The following is a 23,149-nucleotide window of genomic DNA, read 5'->3' on the forward strand; positions in this document are numbered from 1 at the left end:
GAATTTGGAGATCCCGCCGGCCTGCGGAGAGGTCGCCGGGCTGGGCAGAGGTCGCCGGCATCCGCGAAGACCGCTGGTGGTGGTGTTGAAGCCCGTGCGGGTGGCGACGGGCAGGGGGCGCGTGAGGCTGTGGTGGTGGTGGTGGGCTGAAGCTGGGCGAAGGTCGCCGTGGTGCTCCAAACCGTCGGAGGGTGCGGGGTTGAAGGTCGCCTGGACACTGCGTTTCCGCCGGGGGGAGTCGACGAATTTCTGAGGTAAGGTGCATCTCCAGGTTCCCATGGTCCGAATCTCCTCCTCCCACTCAGTGATAGGTGGTGGTGGTGCGTTTGCTGCGTTTTTGAAGATTGAGGGGCTGAAGGTGGGGGAGATGCGAATCACGTGCGGTAGATCTGCCGTTTGCTGTTGCCAGGGTTGTCAGGGGTACGAGTTTGCATTCTATAGGGTGTTGCCCGAGATCCCTACATGAATTTTTGCGTATGAGTTGCGTTTGCAGATTTATGCGGGTGTTGCCTATTTCTGCGTAGATTCTGTGGTTTGTTGCCTGAAATCTGCACAGGAGTTGCCCGACACCTTTAGAAGAGTTGCCTACATTTTCCTGTATTAGTTGCCTGAAGAGCTTAATATGTATGAGTTGGTTTGTAGATTCTGGGTTTATTGCCTGAAATCTGCACATGAGTTGCCCGACACCTTCAGAAGAGTTTGCCTACATTTTTCCTGTATTAGTTGCCTGAAGCGCTTAATATGAGCAATGTGTATGCATCGATCTTAGATGACTGTTATCATCTAGCTTGTGAATTCATCACTTTGTTTGAGCACTGCTTTGGAGACGCTAATGTTGTACTTCATAAATTAGCTAGAATGGCTCTGGCCCATGGTGAATGGTTTGATGACGCGCCTAGTGCGTTTATTCCTCTTTTCAAAAGATGGTATAACCTTGGTCACAAGTTAATAAGTTCCCTTCTTTCTTACTAGTGCTCTTTTTAGAAGTGAGGCAGCACTGAGTTGTTTTGCATTTCCGAGTTATGTGACTTTCTTTTTTGCAATGCAGGTTCACCCACCACTGCAACAAGAAAAGCCGTTAATTGGCTACAAGTGTAGCCGTTCTAAAGGGATAATCTCTCGTGGCAAGCGACCGCCAGACATAGATAGCAACACCAGCACACCAAATGATGATTTAGAGATCAAGCATACCACACAAGAAGAGGAATCGAAGCCAAAACGGCAGAAGACAAGCGAAAATGAGGTAAAATATGCATGCACCTAGTAGCTCAAAGTATTTTTTGGCTAAAGCTTTGGGAGGATGATGCTTTTTTTCATTTTTTTTATCCTGTATGTGATACGTCTCCGTCGTATCTACTTTTCCAAACACTTTTGCCCTTGTTTTGGACTCTAACTTGCATGATTTGAATGGAACTAACCCGGACAGACGCTGTTTTCAGAAGACTTTCCCTGGTGTTATTTATGTGCAGAAACAAAAGTTCTCGGAATGACCTGAAACTCCACGGAACTTATTTTTGGAAAATATAAAAAATATTGGCGAAAGAATCAAGGCCAGGGGGCCCACCACCTGTCCACGAGGGTGGGGGGCGCGCCTGCCCCCCTGGGCGCGCCCCCTGCCTCATGGGTCCCCCTGTTGCTCCACCGACCTCAACTCCAACTCCATATATTCGTGTTCGGGCAGAAAAAAATCAGAGAGAAGGATTCATTGCATTTTACGATACGGAGCCGCCGCCAAGCCCTAAAACCTCTCGGGAGGGCTGATCTCGAGTCCGTTCAGGGCTCCGGAGAGGGGAATCCGTCGCCGTCGTCATCATCAACCATCCTCCATCACCAAATTCATGATGTTCACCACCGTGCATGAGTAATTCCATCGTAGGCTTGCTGGACGGTGATGGGTTGGATGAGATTTATCATGTAATCGAGTTAGATTTGTTAGGGTTTGATCCCTAGTATCCACTATATTTTGAGATTGATGTTGCTATGACTTTGCTATGCTTAATGCTTGTCACTAGGGCCCGAGTGCCATGATTTCAGATCTGAACCTATTATGTTTTCATGAATATATGTGACTTCTTGATCCTATCTTGCAAGTCTATAGTCACCTACTATGTGTTATGATCCGGCAACCCCGAAGTGACAATAATCGGGACCACTCCCGGTGATGGTCGTAGTTTGAGGAGTTCATGTATTCACTATGTGTTAATGCTTTGGTCCGGTACTCTATTAAAAGGAGGCCTTAATATCCCTTAGTTTCCATTAGGACCCCGCTGCCACGGGAGGGTAGGACAAAAGATGTCATGCAAGTTCTTTTCCATAAGCACGTATGACTATATTCGGAATACATGCCTACATTATATTGATGAATTGGAGCTAGTTCTGTGTCACCCTATGTTAAGACTGTTACATGATGAACCGCATCCGACATAATTCTTCATCACCGATCCAATGCCTACGAGCTTTTCACATATTGTTCTTCGCTTATTTACTTTCCCGTTGCTACTGTTACAATCACTACAAAACCCAAAAATATTACTTTTGCTACTGTTACCATTACTTCCATATTACTTTGCTACGAAATACTTTGCTGCAGATACTAAGTTATCCAGTTGTGGTTGAATTGACAACTCAACTGCTAATACTTGAGAATATTCTTTGGCTCCCCTTGTGGCAAATCAATAAATTTGGGTTGAATACTCTACCCTCGAAAACTGTTGCGATCCCTTATACTTGTGGGTTATCGAGACTATTTTCTGGCGCCATTGCCGGGGAGCATAGCTCTACTCTTTGAGTCACTTGGGATTTATATCTGCTGGTCACTATGAAGAACTTGAAAGATGCGAAAACAAAAATTTATCCCTCAACTACGAGGGGAGGTAAGGAACTGCCATCTAGCTCTGCACTTGATTCACCTTATATTTTGAGTAAGCTTGCGACACCTAAACCTGCTTCTGCTATTAATTCTGATATGTCGCATGTTATTGATGATGCCACTTCTGCTATGCATGATACTTATGATGAAACCACTTCTATGCTTGATACTGCTGTGCCACTTGGTGAATTTCTGGATGAACAACTTGCTAGGGCTAGAGAGAATGAAATTATTGGAACTGATAATATTGATGATAGTGATGATGAAGGCTCTCCCAATAAATATGAATTGCCTGTTGTGCCTGAGGGCTATGTTATGGATGAAGAAACTAAAAGAGACTTTCTTGCTTGCAATGATAGAAGTGATCTTAAGAAATTATTAGCTAAGCTTAAACAAAAAACTCTGAATGCTAGAATGAAATATGATCCTGCTTATGCTACTTCACCTATCTTTGTTACTGATAAGGATTATGAATTCTCTATTGATCCTGATATAATTACTTTGGTTGAATCTAGTCCTTTTTACGGCTATGAATCTGAAACTGTTGTGGCACATCTTACTAAATTAAATGATATAGCCACCCTATTCACTAATGATGAGGGAACTCGCTACTTTTACATCCTTAAAATATTTCCGTTCTCATTAAAGGGTGAGGCTAAGATATGGTTTAATTCTCTTGATCCTGGTTGTGTGCGTAGTCCCCAGGATATGATTTATTACTTCTCTGCTAAATATTTCCCCGCTCATAAGAAACAAGCTGCCTTAAGGGAAATATATAATTTTGTGCAAATTGAAGAAGAGAGTCTCCCACAAGCTTGGGGGAGGCTTCTCCAATTACTTAATGCTTTGCCTGATCATCCTCTTAAGAAATATGAAATACTTGATATCTTTTATAATGGACTAACCGATGCTTCCAGAGATTACCTGGATAGTTGTGCTGGTTCTGTTTTCAGGGAAAGAACACCAGATGAAGTTGAAATTCTATTGAATAATATGTTGACGCATGAAAATAATTGGACACTTCCTGAGCCAACTCATGAACCAACTCCTAAGCCAACTCCGAAGAAAAGGGTGTTCTATTTCTCAGTCCTGAAGATATGCAAGAGGCAAAGAAATCTATGAAAGAAAAAGGTATTAAAGCTGGAGATGTTAAGAATTTACCTCCTATTGAAGAAATACATGGTCTTAATTTACCACCTGTTGAAGAAACATGTGATCTTAATCCATCACCTATTGAAGAAACTCATGGTCTTGATAACCCGACACAGGTAGTAAAGGTAAATTCTCTCTATAGATTTGATGAAGGTGATATTCCTCGTTATAAGTCTGCTAGACAATGCTTAGATGAGTTTGAAAAATTTATTGTTAAACAAGAAAACTTCAATGCTTATGTTAGTAGACAATTGAAACAAAATGCTTATATGATTGAACACTTGGGTGATTATATGTCTAGAGTTAAAGGTGAACTTAAACTCATTAGTAAACATGCTTCTATGGTTACCACTCAAGTAGAACAAGTACTTAAAGCTCAGAATGATTTGCTCAATGAATTGAATAGTAAGAATAATGACTATGCTATTAGAGTGGCTACTAGAACTGGTAAAATGAGTCAGGAACTGTGACATCCAAGTTTTTATTTGGATTTTTTTTAAGATTTTTATTTGACTTGAGGGGAGTGATTTAAATTTTTCTTCAAGAGAACTCTCACTCTCAAATATTTTTCTTTATGGCAAAAGTTTTATTTGGATTCAACCAAGATCTGTCTTTGGTCTTGGAGGTTCTTGCTTTTCACTTGGACTCAAGACAAAATATTTTCACTTGGGAAATGACTTTTGAAAATCTCCTTGAAATTTGCACTATGGCTTTTGGAAAATCCTTTGCCACTTTCAACAATTCCTTCTTGCCATGGCCTTAGTGCAAATCCCCTCTCCTAACCCTTTCCTCACCTTTGGATCATGATTTGCATCAAATCCAGCAAGTTGAACCTCCCCATGTGATTATTTCCATTTATATTCTATTCAAATAAATTTCTGCCTTCTTTCCTAGCACTTGGAGATTTGCAAAGGAACTCCATTTTCTGTTTTGATTTTTGCCACCAAACCAAATCTCCTCCCTAGTCCTTTGAACCCTCAACCAAGATCCATGAAGATCCACTGGTCTTCAGTTCAAATTTTTCAAACTACACTTGCTGCAAGTTTGGACCAGATTTGCCAAATTTGGTAAAATTCATTCAAAACCTTCTCCAAAAATTCCAAGTAAAATCAGGCAGCCTCTGGGTGCATTGAGTGGTCATCTCACCAAGTTACAGCTCCAGAAAAATTTATCTCATTGCAAAATCTTTCTGTCGAACACCTGCAATGCACTGTCTGTATCAAGTTCAGAAAAATTCAGAGATTCAGTCAGTGGCTTGCTGTCGTTTTCTTCAGAGAAGGACGTCGATCTCGCCAGTACCACCGCGTCGCCTTGCTCCTCGTCCCCGCCCTCTTGTTCCTGCACCGCACGAACGCCTGGCGCCTTGCGGGCGTCGGCGACGAGCAGCAGAAGGTGCGCCGCCCCGTGACCGACACCGGCGGCGGCTTTGCGGACGCCAGCGGGAGACACGGCGCCGACGACGCCACCCAGCGCCGCCCAAACCACCGGAGCTCGCCGCATGGCCTTCCACTCCCCCGAACGCGCTGCCGCTCTCGTCGTGAACCGCAGGGCGCGGAGCGCACTCTCTGCCACCGTTGAGCCCGTGCGGTCACCTCACCGTGGACCGACGCCATTACGCCAAGGCCATCTCCGTTTAGCTGTGAAACGACTCCAGTAACCTCCACTGACGCTACCTGGCCGCTCAAACCACCTGCCAATCCACTGCTCCGCCGTAATCGCTCGCCGGAGATTCTCCGTTCACGGCCACCCCGTCGATCTGCCTATAAATAGAGGCCCCGAGCTTCAACTCGAGCACCCACCATCCCTGCACTCCCCCTAGAGCAAGCCTAGCCACTGGTAGAGCCCCGAGGAGGTCTCCTTCCTCGACTCCGGCCGCCGCGACCCGCCACGGGATCCAGCCCGATTTGCCCCCATGTGCGCTCCTCCGCCTCCATTCTCTTGCCAGTAGCTTCACCTTGCATCCCTCGTTCTGACCCGCGCCTCAATTCGTAGTTTGCAGCCCTCCACCGGAGTTCCCCATCCTCACCCAAGCCGCCGTCCGCCGGAGATAGCGTCGCCGTCGACGTGGTGCTCCCCGTTGGACGAGTCCACCACCCACCGACGCGGAAGAAGACGCTGAAGCTCTTAGTACCCTCCGTTTCTCCTAACTCGCCGTGGTTCGACGCCGGCGTCCACCGCAGTCTTCGGGTGCCGACGAGCTTTTTAAACCTGACAGGTGGACCCCGCCTGTCAGCCTCTATTCTATTCTCCTCCGAACCATTTTCTGTTGGCGCCTTCGGGCAAATACGTTTTCTCCTTTGCGCTTACGCATTCCCAACCGAAGTGTTTTCTGTTTTCTCAGTTAAAACCCTGGAACTTTTCTGTTTCATTACAGATAAGTCCCTGGACAGAAACCTTTATAACTTTTTAATAAAAAGGAATTTTTGAGTGATTCTTTTTCTGACAATCTTCAAATTTTGTGTAGTTTTTTATGGGATTTATTTGAAAATTATTTGGAAAAGTTTCTGTGCAAGTGTTGGTTTTCACGTTAGTACCCGTTTCGTGATTGTCGTAGGTTCCGGAAGAGGTGAAGGAGCCGCGAGCTTCGCCGAGCTAGACTCCGACTTCTCCGAACCAGGCAAACATGTTTTGAACATTTGATATGACAGGTGTTTTGCATGTTCGCGTGAAAGTTTGTGCGTGGCATATGAGTGTCGGTAAATACCTCGTTGCTTGTCAGGCAACGACCCGGTTGTTCCAAAGTCGCGATGATCTCTGATGAGAGATGGCCTAATCATGTGGTGACATGAAGGGCAGCAAGGTGGTACTGTTGTAGCATACTAGCCTTGCGTCATCCGACTTTCTCCGACGTTAACGTGGTTGGAGCCACGTTATCGTTCTTTTCCCGCTTGTTCCAAAGTCGCGATGATCTCTGATGAGAGATGGCCTAATCATGTGGTGACATGAAGGGCAGCAAGGTGGTACTGTTGTAGCATACCAGCCTTGCGTCATCCGACTTTCTCCGACGTTAACGTGGTTGGAGCCACGTTATCGTTCCTTCCCCGCATGTTCCAAAGTTGCGATGATCTCTGATGAGAGATGGCTTAATCATGTGATGACATGAAGGGCAGCAAGGTGGTACTGTTGTAGCATACCAGCCTTGCGTCATCCGACTTTCTCCGACGTTAACATGGTTGGAGCCACGTTATCATTCTTTCCCCCTTCCGTGCTACCACATGTCTCATTGCCAGGATGCGGTTTAGTAAGTTGGTAACCTCTTTCCATGTACACACCAAACAGAGAGGCCGGGATGATGGTACCTTGGCCCAGGATTAAAGCCAGTCATCCGGTCAGGGGGCATGGGTGTTTCCGGTTGGGACCGAGAGGGGGGGCACCCGCTTAGAGCGCGCGTATAGAAATTTGATCCCATGCTACGCGAGGTTGTAGCCTCCCCGTCTCAAGGTTTTTCTTGAATGTTGCCGAGGGTGATCCCTGGCTTCGGATGGTTGAATTGGGTGTGTACTGGTTAGACATGTTTCTTCCAAAACACCGTAGACGGAACTAGTCCCCGTGACTACTGAAATCCATTGGCTGTGGTTAAGTACAAACTCTGCAGAGTCAATTCTTTCCAAATCATCGTATCCATGATCAAGTAGTGTAAACATTATATCCATATCTATCCGTGTGAAAAACTTGTCCCCGGTGAACAAGCTCAAGTGGTAAATCCAGTTTTATTGTTATTCCTGTGGATGGACTAACTTTATATTTGTCGCATGCTTGTGATAATTTATGTTCCCGAACGATTGTATTATTGAGCTGTGATATAAGCCCTTTATGTGACATCGCGCAGACGTCCGACTGTGGCGTGTACTTGTTTCTTACTTTAAATATAAGCCCTTTATGTGATGTCGCACAGACGTCCGACTGTGGCATGCACTGTCTTTATTTTCTATTGCAAGCCCTTTATGTGGTGTCGCCTCGACGCCCGACTGTGGCATTATTATTCCGCATTTTCCGCTCGAGGAGTCTTTCAGACACTCGTTTGGCACCCGCATTATTATTCCGCATTTTCCGCTCGAGGAGTCTTTCAGACACTCGTTTGGCACCTGTATTATTATTCCGCATTTTCCGCTCGAGGAGTCTTTCAGACACTCGTTTGGCACCAGTATTACTATTCTGCAGTTTCCGCTCGAGGCGTCATTCAGACCCTCGCTCGGCACCCAGTATTTATTATCTCTATGTCTGATCGCACTGGTTAACTTGTTCATGTGCTTCATGTTTACATTTGTTATACCTTATGTCCGAACTGTCTTGCGAGTACTTTCATAGTACTCACCTGGCTTGTTGATTTGGCCAGAGCTTGACGAAGGCGATCTCTTGGATGAAGAGTTTGATAGCGCGTCCGATGCCTAGAGGAGTCCCAGTCAGTCCTGCGCGATCCCGGATTTTGGTCACTTGTATTGTATACGCTTCCGCCACCCGCAATAAGTCTTCTCGAGCCTCACTCCGACGCTCGAAGAGTTGTAGTCTTCTGGAATCATATCACTCGCTTCGCGATGATATTTCCACCACCGTTATTATCGTGAGTTAGTAGTTTGCCACCCTATCCGCCGTCTTGTTTTAGCGGCGTGCATGTAATAAATTGTTGGGCAGTCTGTGCTCAACCTTGTATTATATTTAGTACTCCTGGTATTTTTCTTCTGTGACCAAGATATTGTCTACCAGTGAGAAGGAATTCTTCCTCGCTGGTCTGTAAAAGGGATTGGTCTCTCAATAATTATTTTATTGAAAAACCGGTCGTGACAGGAACCTTTGTATCCTGAAGGCCATCCTAAGAGAATTGAGCAAGATTCTCAGAGAAATAATTTAGATGCACCTAGTCCTTCTAAAAAGAAGAAAAAGAAAAATGATAGGACTTTGCATGCTTCTAGTGAACCTATTGCTGAAACACCTGAGAATCCAAATGATATTTCTATTTCTGATGTTGAAACACAATCTGGTCATGAACATGAACCTAGTGATAATATTAATAATGATGTTCATAATGATGCTCAACCTATTAATGATAATGATGTAGAAATTGAACCTGCTATTGATCTTGATAGCCCACAATCAAAGAATCAACTTTATGATAAGAGAGACTTTGTTGCTAGGAAACACAGTAAAGAAAGAGAACCATGGGTTCAGAAACCCATGCCTTTTCCTCCCAAACCATCCAAGAAAAAGGATGATGAGGATTTTGAGCGCTTTGCTGAAATGATTAGACCTATCTTTTTGCGTATGCGACTAACTGATATGCTCAAAATGAATCCTTATTCTAAGTATATGAAAGAAATTGTTACAAATAAAAGAAAGATACCGGAAGCTGAAATTTCCACCATGCTTGCTAATTACACTTTCAAGGGGGGATACGAGTACCAACTATACCATGCTCCATTAAAGGAAATTATGTTAAAACTGCTTTATGTGATCTTGGAGCCGGTGTTAGTGTTATGCCTCCCTCTTTATATCGTAGACTTGATTTGAATAAGTTGACACCTACTGAAATATCTTTGCAAATGGCTGATAAATCAACTGCTATACATGTCGGTATTTGTGAGGATGTGCCTGTTGTGGTTGCAAACGTTACTATTTTAACGGACTTTGTTATTCTTGATATTCCTGAGGACGATAGTATGTCTATTATTCTTGGAAGACCCTTTTTGAATACCGCAGGGGCTGTTATTGATTGCAACAAAGGCAATGTCACTTTTCATGTCAATGGTAATGAGCATACAGTACACTTTCCGAGGAAACAACCTCAAATTCACAGTATAAATTCTATTGGAAAAATTCCATCGATTATTTTTGGAGGTTTTGAATTCCCTCTTCCTACTGTCAAAAAGAGATATGATATTCTTATTATTGGGGATGTGCATATCCCCGTTGAGGTAACATAGTGTTATTCGAAATTTCTCCGGTTCCATGTCATTCGGAATGAGTTTGTAAACAAGAATTGATCAACCTTGTTAGTGGATTCCTTTTGATGAGCATGAGATGGATGAAGTTAGAAAGCACAACCTTCTGTACCCTTTCTCTACTTTCTGTTATTTAGTTGAAATAAAGTAAAAATAGTATTTTTCTGTCTGTTTTCTGAATCATCCGTGCAATATAAAAATACCCCAAAAATAAAAGTTATCCAAATACCCTGCCAATTTAATATGATTTTTTCTGGAATATTTGAGAATATCTGGCACTGAGAACACAGCAGGGGGAGCTGGCACCTGGCCACGAGGGTCCAGGGCGCGCCCCCTGCCTCGTGGGCCCATTGTGGCCCCCCTCCACTTATTTCTGCACCCACACACTTCTTCTTCCTCCCAAAAAAATCACCATCCAGCTCAAGCACGAGTTCTAGCTTATTTTGCTGCGATTTTCAATCTCCTAGCTCAAAGCACCTCTCACAAAACTGTTTTGGGGGATTGTTCCTTGGTATGTGACTCCTCCATTGGTCCAATTAGTTTTTGTTCTAGTGCTTTATTCATTGCAAATTTGTGTTGCCTAGGTGACCATGTTCTTGAGCTTGCATGTCAAATTTATATGGTTCCAAGTAGTTCTAATGCATGATATAGGTTGTAGGCACTTGTAGGAGTAGTTGCTATCAATTTTGTTGAGCTTGGTTCACTTTTATTTTGAAGTTACTAAAAATTTCAAAAAAATCAGAGGAAGAAATATGCTTAGGAAAATGTACCAAGGTGGTTCTTCAAGGAAACAAGGACCCAGGCTTGCAATGCGTGATGGCGATGATGAGCCACCAAGGAACGCTCCAGTGCGGCCTTGTGAATGGCCTTCAGAGGACTTCATGGATCGAGCAGGAATTAAGGACGAATTTAACGCATATTTGCGTAACGCTGATCTTGTGAGCTTCGAGGCAGAAAAGTGCCCCCAGTACCACTATCTCACTAGTTCCTTTGTGAGGAGGTTTGAATTTTCATCTTCACGCAATTCTCAAACTGTCCTGTTTGATCTTTATGAAAATTCTTATACTATGGATTTAGAGGATTTTACCACTGCTTGCAAACTTCCACAATGGGGTAGTGCTAGTGAACCTCCCAAATATGAATTTAGAGATTTTCTTGCTAGTATAACTGTGGGGGAATCTAGAGATATAGCACAAGCTACCATAGGGAGCATTCATTTTCCTGCTATACATTATTTTGCTCTCTTCATAGGTAGGTGCATAAATGGTAAGGATGAAGCATGTCACATGTGTGTCCCCGACCTCAGTGATCTTAGGAGCGCTGTGTTAGGAGATAAACATTATAATTTGGGAGCCATTGTTGCACGTAGGTTGCATCATAATAGATTTAATGGAGATTTCTTTGGTGGAATTTATGCAACCCGTATAGCTAATTTTCTTGGTATAACTATACGTCAGGATGATATTGAGTTGCCTCCTGCTCATTTAGATTATGAAGCTATGGTGCGTCATCGTTTTGTTGAGAGGAACGATCAGTTCCTCCAGTACCGACTAATCTTTGACAGACGACGCACCTATCACGTCGCTCTCCCTGCTTCTACTTTCTTTGATTTTCAGGCAAAGGGGAGATATTACATAACCAGAGAGGAGGCGGAGGAGTATAAGAGGAGGGCTGAGATAGCTCGCCTCCAAGCTGCAGCACACGATGCAATGACCGTTGCATCTCAGTATGACCCCAACTACAACTTTGGATATCCGCTAGGCCATCCATGGCAATAAACCAACTTAGGCCAAAAGCCTAAGCTTGGGGAAGTACGTATTTCCCACCGACATTACATTTATATTCACACACACTCATTGCTAGATGTCGGTGCTCATACTTTTTCACTGTAATATCCATGCTAGTTTATTTTCTTTTTACGCTTTCTTCTTGTGTGTTTAATAAACCTTAAGAAAAAAATACTTGTAGCTTTTAGTTAGTTTACTTTTCTTGCTATAGTAATAACTAAAAGAAAAACCCAAAAAGATTTCCCGTTCTTCTTTTGCTTGTTGGGAGCTTTCCCGTGTAAATAGTTTTATTTCTTTTCTTTTCTTTGGGGGTCGATAGGAGAAGACCATGATTAAAATGTTGAAGTGGCTCTTATATGCATTATTGTTGATTTAACCAAGAGCCCATATTGCCTTGTCTTCTCCTGTTTATTGAATGCTCGCAGATTCCAGCTTAGTCCAATGCACGTGCACTATTATTATTATTCACAGCATTCAGTCGTGCAAGTGAAAGGCAATTATGACGATATATGATGGACTGATTGAGATGAGAGAAGCTGGTATGAACTCGACCTCTCTTGTTTTTGTAAATATGATTAGTTCATCATTCTCTATTCAGCCTATTATGAATAAACATGTTTGCAATGACAATTAGAGATTATAGTTGCTTATGTCATGCTTAATTAGCTATGAGTTATAATGGTTTACCTTGCGTGACAACATGCTATTAAAATGGTTGTGATGTGGTATAGTGGGGTGGTATCCTCCTTTGAATGATTCAACTGACTTGACTTGGCACATGTTCACGCATGTAGTTGAAACAAAATCAACATAGCCTTCACGATATTTATGTTCATGGTGGATTATATCCTACTCATGCTTGCACTCAATGTTTATTAATTTTAATGCATGTTCATGACTGTTGTCGCTCTCTAGTTGGTCGCTTCCCAGTCTTTTGCTAGCCTTCACTTGTACTAAGCGGGAATACTGCTTGTGCATCCAATCCCTTAAACCCCAAAGTTATGCCATATGAGTCCACTATACCTTCCTATATACGGTATCTACCTGTCGTTCCAAGTAAATTTGTATCTGCCAAACTCTAAACCTTCAAATGAAATTCTATTTTGTATGCTCGAATAGCTCATGTACCAACTAGGGCTGTCTGTATCTTCCATGTTAGGCGGGTTATTCTCAAGAGGAGTGGACTCCGCTCCTCACTCATGAGAAAATGGCTGGTCATCGGGATGCCCAGTCCCATGCTTTATGCAAATCAAATCAAAATAATTGCAAACAAAACTCCCCCTGGGACTGTTGTTAGTTGGAGGCACTCGTTGTTTCGAGCAAGCCATGGATTGATGCTTGTGGTGGAGGGGGAGTATAAAATTTACCGTTATGTTTGGGAACCGCCTATAATGTGTGTAGCATGGAAGATATCGCCATCTCTTGCTCGTTATGTTGACAATGAAAGTATGCCGCTCAAAATATTATTTATCTCTGCTTTAAAATCGAGCTCTGGCACCTCTACAAATCCCTGCTTCCCTCTGCGAAGGGCCTATCTATTTACTTTTATGTTGAGTCATCACCCTCTTATTAAAAAGCACTAGCTGGAGAGCACCACCGTCATTTGCATCCATTACTATTAATTTATATTGGGTATGACTATGACTGGATCTCTTTTACCATGAATTACAATGTTTAGTCAGTCCTTGATCTCTAAAGGTGCTCTGCATTTATGTTTTGCGGTCTCAGAAAGGGCTAGCGAGGTACCATCCTGTTATATCATATTATGATTGTTTTGAGAAAGTGTTGTCATCTGAGATTTATTATTATTGCTCGCTAGTTGATTATGCGATTGACATGAGTAAACATGAGACCTAAGTGTTATTGTGAATATGGTTAGTCATAATCTTTGCTGAAAACTTGAATGCTGGCTTTACATATTTACAACAACAAGAGCAAACAGAGTTTGTAAAAGTTTTTCTTTATCACTTTCAGTTTATCAACTGAATTGCTTGAGGACAAGCAAAGGTTTAAGCTTGGGGGAGTTGATACGTCTCAGTCGTATCTACTTTTCCAAACACTTTTGCCCTTGTTTTGGACTCTAACTTGCATGATTTGAATGGAACTAACCCAGACTGCCGCTGTTTTCAGCAGACTTTCCATGGTGTTATTTATGTGCAGAAACAAAAGTTCTCGGAATGACCTGAAACTCCACGGAACTTCTTTTTGGAAAATATTAAAAATATTGGCGAAAGAATCAAGCCAAGGGGGCCCACCACCTGTCCACGAGGGTGGAGGGCGCGCCTGCCCCCCCCTGGGCGCGCCCCCTGCCTCGTGGGCTCCTTGTTGCTCCACCGACCTCAACTCCAACTCCATATATTCGTGTTCGGGAAGAAAAATCAGAGAGAAGGATTCATCACGTTTTACGATACGGAGCCGCCACCAAGCCCTAAAACCTCTCAGGAGGGCTGATCTGGAGTCCGTTCGGGGCTCCGGAGAGGGGAATCCGTCGCCGTCGTCATCATCAACCATCCTCCATCACCAATTTCATGATGCTCACCACCGTGCGTGAGTAATTCCATCGTAGGCTTGCTGGACGGTGATGGGTTGGATGAGATTTATCATGTAATCGAGTTAGATTTGTTAGGGTTTGATCCCTAGTATCCACTATATTTTGAGATTGATGTTGCTATGACTTTGCTATGCTTAATGCTTGTCACTAGGGCCCGAGTGCCATGATTTCAGATCTGAACCTATTATGTTTTCATGAATATATGTGACTTCTTGATCCTATCTTGCAAGTCTATAGTCACCTACTATGTGTTATGATCCGGCAACCCCGAAGTGACAATAATCGGGACCACTCCCGGTGATGATCGTAGTTTGAGGAGTTCATGTATTCACTATGTGTAATGCTTTGGTCCGGTACTCTATTAAAAGGAGGCCTTAATATCCCTTAGTTTCCATTAGGACCCCGCTGCCACGGGAGGGTAGGGCAAAAGATGTCATGCAAGTTCTTTTCCATAAGCATGTATGACTATATTCGGAATACATGCCTACATTATATTGATGAATTGGAGCTAGTTCTGTGTCACCCTATGTTATGACTGTTACATGATGAACCGCATCCGGCATAATTCTCCATCACCAATCCAATGCCTACGAGCTTTTCACATATTGTTCTTCGCTTATTTACTTTCCCGTTGCTACTGTTACAATCACTACAAAACCCAAAAATATTACTTTTGCTACTATTACCGTTACTTCCATATTACTTTGCTACTAAATACTTTGCTGCAGATACTAAGTTATCCAGGTGTGGTTGAATTGACAACTCAACTGCTAATACTTGAGAATATTCTTTGGCTCCCCTTGTGTCGAATCAATAAATTTGGGTTGAATACTCTACCCTCGAAAACTGTTGCGATCCCCAATACTTGTGGGTTATCAGTATGCACCTACTAGCCATGCATGTAGCTACCTTATACTAAATGCACAGAGTTGCAAAAATTCCCAATAAGAGTTGTTTTTTTCTCCAGAACTAAGTGATGCAGCACTTAGGGGATTTTTGGCTTTTGGGGTTGAAAATGGGTGAATTTTTGCTTTACCTCTAATTAAATGTTGCTCAATAATTTGCCAGACTTGCACAAGTACCATACTTAGAGTTGCTTAATTTTTTTGTTATAGGGTCGGCGAAACAGGGCATCACCTGCAAGGTTGTTCAAGCTAAACAAGGATTTTGTGGGACCTTAGAAGGATAAGATAATTGCAAAAGAATTTGGAGGTCTGTTGGACATCGCAACGTCCAGTATGCCAGGAGACTTGAGCCAGTGGGTTATGAAACTTCATGACCCTGAAAGATCACAGCTGGTCATCCCGGAGAGGGGCAGGATTCCAGTTGATGCAGCTAATGTTCATAGGATATGGGGTCTGCCAAACAGGGGGAGGAAGGTGTGCTATGAAAATAGAGCATAATACACAACTCAAATGAATGCAATCTTGAAGATTACTACCAAAGGTTCACCATCACTGACCTCATGGTGCAAAATGATTAAAGACATGGCTGGGGCAGCAGATGACAATTTCTTGCGTGTTGGTTGGCAGTTGCTTTCTCGTGTTTCCTTGCTCCTACAACAAGTTTGAACATATCACCATGGTGCTATCCTGCTGTGATGCACGTGGATGCGATAACAGAGACCAATGTGTGCCAATTTGTTGTTGACCAACTAAAGTTGGCATTCGCGGGGGCAAGTGATAAGAAGGCAGTGTGTTGTTGTGTAATGCACTTATAGTTGTAAGTGCAACTTGTTCTTTCCCCTTTTTCTTGTATCGTCTTGTTATGTAAATTTTCATGCCTGCTTTTTTGCATTTCCAAACACTTTTTCATTCTGAGTTTCAATTTCATCTTTGTCTTTGCGTGTTGCAGCTGCTATACCTGGACTCATTGGATGTCGATGAAACCATGCCAAGCACGGTACCAAGAGTATTTGTTTGGAACTCTGCTCTTATTGCCAAGGTCATTAAAAAGGACAAAAAAGGTCGGGATGAGTTCGGAAAGTTGAGGGTAAGTTTTTCATCTTGGTTTTCTCCTGCTTTTTTATGTGTCAAGCAGTTGCTCATTTATTTTTTTAGAAGGAAAACCCAATCAATGGTGAGTATATAAGTTCATGTGGAAACATCAATGTTAGGCAACTTACATCCAAATGTTGGGCAATTCAACCAATATTCTTCGGCAACTTCATGGCTAATAGGCCAACAACTCATTTTGAATTTATTTTCTCAACCCTTTACTTTTCAACTGTTTTTCTTTTGGTTTCTTACTTCCTAAACAATACATATATGTCAGATAACTTCCTAAGCAGAAGTTATGCAACCGCGTTCACAGTAATGAGGCAACTACAGTTAGTATATTTAGCAACTAAGAACATATAGTAATCAAAATAAACTTATAACCATAATTCATTCATTTTCCTAATTTTCATTCTCAGCTCAAGATCGAGTTTGCCCGATGCGCTGATGAAAGCTTGTTTGGAAGTCTTGAACATGTCACTAAGTTTGTGGCAGCAAGGGTCCCCAACTCATACGACCCAAATGTAAGCTGTTTTTTCCTACATTTTCCCATGTGTTATGTGCAATGGGTACTTCTTTTTTAACCTAATGCTTTTCTTACATTGTGTGCAGAAACAAAAAAAGCTTGTTGGGTTGGTGCATGAATTTGTTATGAAATATCTCATTCAATGGGCAAGCTCGTACATGGGACTAGGAAACTTGATGAAGATGATGGCACAACAAGTGGCAGCGCAGCTGACAATGCTGGTGGTTCAAGCAGTCAACATTCAAGGAAAAGACGACATGCGGGTGCAAGCAATAGCAACACACTCCCTAGTGATGAGGAATCATACCAGTCGGATGATGACAGTGATGACGACGACAATGAAAGCAAGGGATCAGATGATGATGAAGACGACCCTGACAGTGATGGTGATGATGGCGATGATGGCAACTCACATGGGGTAGCATGGCAGGTGATGATCATGTGCAGGACCATGGAGAGAGGATAAAGAACCTCATAGAGCGGAGGATGGAGAAGAAACAGATGATGAAGACCCCAACAGAGAAGATGAAGAGCAGCAAGGAGAGGATGAGGTGGAGGCAGAAGATGATGAGGAGGATGACGATGCATATGAACAAGCGGATGATGAAGAGAGCGAAAGAGAAGATGAACATAAGGAGGAGGATGACGACAGAGGTGGGGTAGTGGGGATGGGGATGTTGATGGTGAGAGCACAGACAGAGGTGGCAGTGGCAGTTATAATCATGAGGGAGACAAACCAGGCAGTGACGATGCAGTTCACGACAGCTCAGAAACTGACGAGATTCCATCGATCCAGTTCTGGATTCAGAAGAAGGAAAATAAGGAAGTGTAGGAACCTGTAAAAGCTTTTTCAATGCTAGATTTAGTGAAACTAGATATTAAAAAGAAGAGCACCATCCCTGAGATCCCTATGCTGGAAGTTGGGTATGTTTCAGATGGTTTCTCAATTGAGTGGGAAAAGAAGTGCATTTTCAACGAATTGCTTGACAGCATAGATTTCAAACAGACCTGGGATTTCTCTTTGGAAGATATATGCCCTCGCGAGACACGTATTAGACTGATGCAGCAAGTATGTGGTCTGAGCTCTATTGAGATACCAGTAGGAGATATGCCCAAGGTTGTTGTACCAGGCACCCGTCGACCACAGCCACCAAAGAAACAGATGAGGGTGACCTTCATAGAAACACCAACCATAGTGACATGTGATGAGCTGGATGAGTTAGCATGTGCAAATGGAAGACAGACTAAAGGACTGTCTGAAAGCATTCAAATGCCACCAACCACTCAGGCAACTACTTCTGAAAATGCAGCAACTGTAGCCAACCAGAAGACAACTCCAACATTTGTTAAGCCAAGTTTGCTATCCAATTCAGGGGGTGCTCCACCTGTACATCCCGAGCAGACAGCCAGTTCAGGTTATGTGGCAGCAGTAATATGTGCTAATGAAATACCACCAGAAAATAATTTCCAGGCAACTATCATTGAAACTGGAGCAACTCAGGCCAAGAGTGAAGCAACTTTGTGCCATCAGATGGAATCCCATCAGCAAAACAACCTATTCTACCAAAGAAAACACTTGCGCATATCCAGGCAACTTTTTCTCCATCTATGGCAAATCAGATCAAGCCCAAGGCAAATGTTGTGCGAAAGCAAGCAGCACTGTCACCAAAGCAAGATCCCCCACTCACATCAAGGCAAACACTTGGTGATCTGAATGGTAAGCAGCAACAGGTAGCCCAAGTTATTCAAGGAGTTACTGCTGAAGCAATTGGGGACATCCAAGCAAATGGGATTGCAAGAGATACAACAAACAAGGAAAACCAGCTAGTAGTAGTTCATACGGTTGAGTTGAGTGAGGCACAAAAAATCAACAACCTTATTTCAAGGTGTATGCCTCCAAGCACCAAGTTTGACAAGTGCAAGTTGGCTACGAATATAGGAGTAGGGATAAGCAAAACTGTCCCCCTAGAATCAGGAATGCCACCCGGACAACCAACTTGTGATGCACCTGTTCAAATGCGCGAGGTACGGACACCAAGTTTTTTTATGAACATTGCCCAGCTCCTTGTTTTGATTTGGGGCTTGATGAAATTTTTGGAACAAGTATCGAGAAAGAAGTGGAAAAGCCCGCAGCAGCATTTGACCAGCATCAGCCCCCATGTGGTTCTGTTATTGCACCCATTGATTTTACAGAAACAAGTTACCCTCTCATAGCAAGTCAGTAATCTAAACAGTAGCACTGTCGGCATGTGGTCGCAATCAAGAGGGAAAGACCCTATGACAATCGAAATACCTGACGATGACTATATGTGGGATTCAGGTGAAATCGGTTTAGCATGTGAAGAAGCGGAGAAGATGGCTCAAGGCAGGAGAGTTGTTGATAACAATGCCAACCTATCACTGACCAACTTCGAAACACCAAAGAAAACATGCTTCAAGGATGGAGAACTTGGATCCAGCAGCAGCTCAGGAGAAGTGACCAAAATTTTTGGGAGGCGGATCATCAAGCCAACTGCATGCAAGAGGTCACCTTTCGTGGACTACAATGAGAAAAGGAATTTCCATTGCACTCCAGCAGTAAACAAGCTATATGCCTCTGTTATTCTGCATGCAAGACTAGGTGAAGAAGAGACCGGAGACGACGACAAGAGGTAAACTGTTTTTTTTCTTTTTCTTTTTCCAAGAAATTCTTATAAAAAGTTGTTAGGCAAACAATACATAGAGAACATGCAACTAGTTACACCTACCTGAAGAGTTATTCTTTCGAACCAGCCTTTCTGATATTTTTCATTGCTTTTAGGCAATATATGAATATGGAAGCAACGCAATAAGTAATTTTAACTTTCTTTCCTTTTGTCAAATCCATACATTCTGTGTTCTCACAGATTTTTCATCAAATTATTATCTGCAGCCCTACTATCATTCAGTACGATGGCTACCATGTCAATCTCAGAGAACTTACAAACTCAATGAAGAAATATGGGTTCGTCAAGAATCACGTCTTTGAACTAATTATTGAGTCTATAATGCGGAACTTGCCTCCAGATTCAAAGAGATAATCATGCTCGTCAGGTTTTCGGTAAATCTCATTGAAATTCTCTTCTATCTGTCAATATTGGTTGCTTAATGTTTTTACACATGCAGTTTTTTGTGCAATCTAAAAAATGAAAATGAGTTTCTGCATCTGAATAATCACACATTTTGATGTTGACCCTTTTTATATTACACATGTGACAGTAGAAAGTTGTAAGTATTTTCCTGAATTGTTGAGAACCACAAGCAAGAGTTGCTCAATATTCACACATTTTTTACTTAGAACAATTTGATTAACTATAGTTTTTTATAAATCCAACTGGAAACATTTAAGCTGTAGATGTTATCCATGTTGACCCTTTTTTACATTACCCATCTGAACAAATTGACACTAGTAAGCTGTATATATTACACATGCAGTTGCCTATAAAGGAAACATGAGTTGCCATTTTTTATGAACATGCGTGTGTTTTCCCACCTGTTTACCAGATAAGACTTCAGCAGATGATCTGGAAAACGCAAGAGATAAGGAACAGATTCAACAAGAAAAATCACTTGGATCGAAAAGACATGGTCGGTAGGATCTTTTCTTTTTACATCATTTTTTCTCTGCATGCGACCGCCCTTTTCTTTGCCTTCCTCGAGCACACATTTATAGGATGTTGTTCTCACTTCATCTTCTTCCTTTTTTACCCACATCATGCAGATAATGTTTCCAATTCTAGAGAACTTAGACAGTGCAAAACCAGTAACAGGGAACCACTACTGGTTGTTTAATGTCAACATACAGGATCGGAGGTTCGAAGTCCTTGATTCATGGAGAACTCTGGCAAAGAGCAAAACCTTGGATGACAATGCTAGGCTGATTGCAGCAATAGTGCGTCCCTTATGGGATGAGCACTACCCTGATTCCCGCGTGAAGTTTGATGATTTTGGCTTGAAAGAGATCAATGTCCCGAAACAGGACAATGAGTCAGTGTTTTAGTCTGCATCCCGGCCATCGTACATGTACAAGAAATGCAAAGCATCATTTGTACCTCATATTTTTCTAGTTTTCTTTCTCAGTTCAATTTTTTCTTCATCATACTATGATTACAACTTGACTGCATCTTTTTTATTTTTTCCGAATTGCAAGGAATGATTGCGGGATTTTTGCTCCAACATTAGCAAATCTTTGGGAAGCTAGGGTCGTGCCAAACTTTGGTCCTAGCAATATCAGCAACATCAGAAGGATCTTGACAAGCGCGTTAGTAAATACTGATGATAACAAGGCACCATGGCGCGATATCCTCAAGCTCTCAACCTGAGAGGTGGCTAGCTTCATGGTTTTTTTCGCTGAACCATACATGCTTTTTTACTTCTTTTTTTGAATGCATGTTTAAATGTTCAATATTTTTTGTCATCACTTGTCCATAATAGATAGCAATATCAGTACATATTAGTTGCTCAAGAATGTAGGAGCAGACATTTTTCCTACGCATTTAGCATTTGATAAGTATCTTCCACAGTAGCGCTTTTAGAGGTTTTTTGTTGAAAGAAATTAACAACTAGTTCATGAATAACCATTACGAAAAGGGTGTAACCTTAAATAGTAATTCTTATAGCAGAACAAATGGTCGCAAAATATGTTTCTAAAAGCATGAGGCAATTGTATCGCAGCGTTCAACCTTTCACACACCAGAAGCAACCATAGTTTTTGTAAACTCATAATTAAAAAACACAATAGCACCAAAAATGTGTTGCATCAGCCATTGGGAACACACGCCCTTTCCTTCAGCAGAATAGATCGCCTCCCCGACTTCACTGCCCTTTTATCCATCTCAAACCAACCGCCCTGGGCAATTTGCAGCATTGTGGTCAACTGAACTACAAAAGGAACATTTGTTTTTTCTCTTTGGATGCAACTCAAGTGCCGACTCGATCCGTTTAGATTTCGCACGCCCTTTAGTGGTTGACTTAGGTGGATCCCTAGGAACTCCTGCAATTGGTGTAGACCCACTTGGCACTGGTGTAGGATCAACAGATGGAGTTGCACGACTATCAGGAGGTGGCATACGAGCACTAGTTGCTGTTGGAGGGGCGCCATGCCCTGGATGAGCATGCATTTTGGCCTTCTTTTTCTTGCACTTGTTGAAATGGTTAAGCTCTGTGTGCGTTGCTCTCATGTGTTTCTTCAGAATTGCGGTAGTAGCATCTGACCCACTAGCAACCCGAGCAATACTAGCAAAATCCATTGACAAGTTTGTATGACGGAGTTGCTTCTTTGACGCCGGTGGCATCTCGTCAGGATCTGCCTCAACAGCAGATCCTGCTCCTGTAATTGCTTGTTGTGTCCACCTTCTAAGTATGTATCTCCCAGGGATTACATCAACCCCAAGATGTGTAAAACAATTCAAAATGTGGCAACACAACATTCCATCTTTACACATCTTGTAGCACTCACATTTGTATTCTTCAGCAGCAGCTTCCACTGTCACGAAATAGCTCCTATCACCATAACTAGGCACCCATCCTTCGTTGTTTGGATAAAGCTCATACGCATGGTCACCATGGGGACGCACATTGTATCTCCCAATTAACTCAAACTCGGTATGAAATTTGTGGTAAATGTCTCTAGTGTAGGCATTATAAGCTTGCTTCTCAATTGGAAAATTGGACCACAACTCAGCATGTAGGTGGTATGTCCTGTAGTCATTCCCACCCTCTCGGACAAGCACATGCGTCTGAATCTTCTCATATTGCTTCACAAAGTTCAACACAGAGTTGTGGGGGTTAACATAACGCTTCAGGACAGCATTGATTCCTTCACTACATTGTGTTGATTGCAAGAAAGGGAAAAACCTATGTTTCAAGTAACATGGCACAAACATAGATCGGTACTCATAGAGCTTATCAAAGTGAGTACCACCAACAACCGGCCACTTCAGCACAAAAGCAGTCCACTTACTCTCAAACTCTTCTGGAGTGAAGCTGAAGTCAATGCAATCATTGAAATCAGCTGACATTCCTGGGTTTCTCCCCAACATGCCACCTAGTTTTTCTTGGCTTTCTTCATAATGTGCCAATGACATCGACGGTGCACAGTAGTAGGGAAGATGTTTTCAATGGATTGCGCCATCGCACCATCTTGGTCAGTGATTATATTATCGGGTGCTCGACCATGCATTGCTTCAAGAATGTTCCAAATAGCCAATCAAAGCTGGTCTCCAACTCTTGCCTAACAAAGCCACATCCTAACATGAACGACTGGCCATGCCGATTGATCCCAATGAATGGAGCAAACGGCATGTTGTACATG

General features: G+C 42.6%; 1 protein-coding gene across 1 annotated transcript; it reads right to left on the reverse strand.

The window, feature by feature from the left end:
- Nucleotides 1–21,671: 21,671 nt before the first annotated feature.
- LOC109761137 (protein FAR1-RELATED SEQUENCE 5-like) lies at nt 21,672–22,856 on the reverse strand. The gene has a single exon (XM_020319934.2). It carries the CDS (start codon nt 22,854–22,856, stop codon nt 21,672–21,674), a length of 1,185 nt encoding a protein of 394 aa, XP_020175523.2.
- Between the last annotated feature and the right edge of the window lie 293 nt (nt 22,857–23,149).

Source organism: Aegilops tauschii, chromosome 3 (genome assembly GCF_002575655.3).
Source record: "Aegilops tauschii subsp. strangulata cultivar AL8/78 chromosome 3, Aet v6.0, whole genome shotgun sequence".
Lineage (NCBI taxonomy): Eukaryota > Viridiplantae > Streptophyta > Magnoliopsida > Poales > Poaceae > Aegilops > Aegilops tauschii.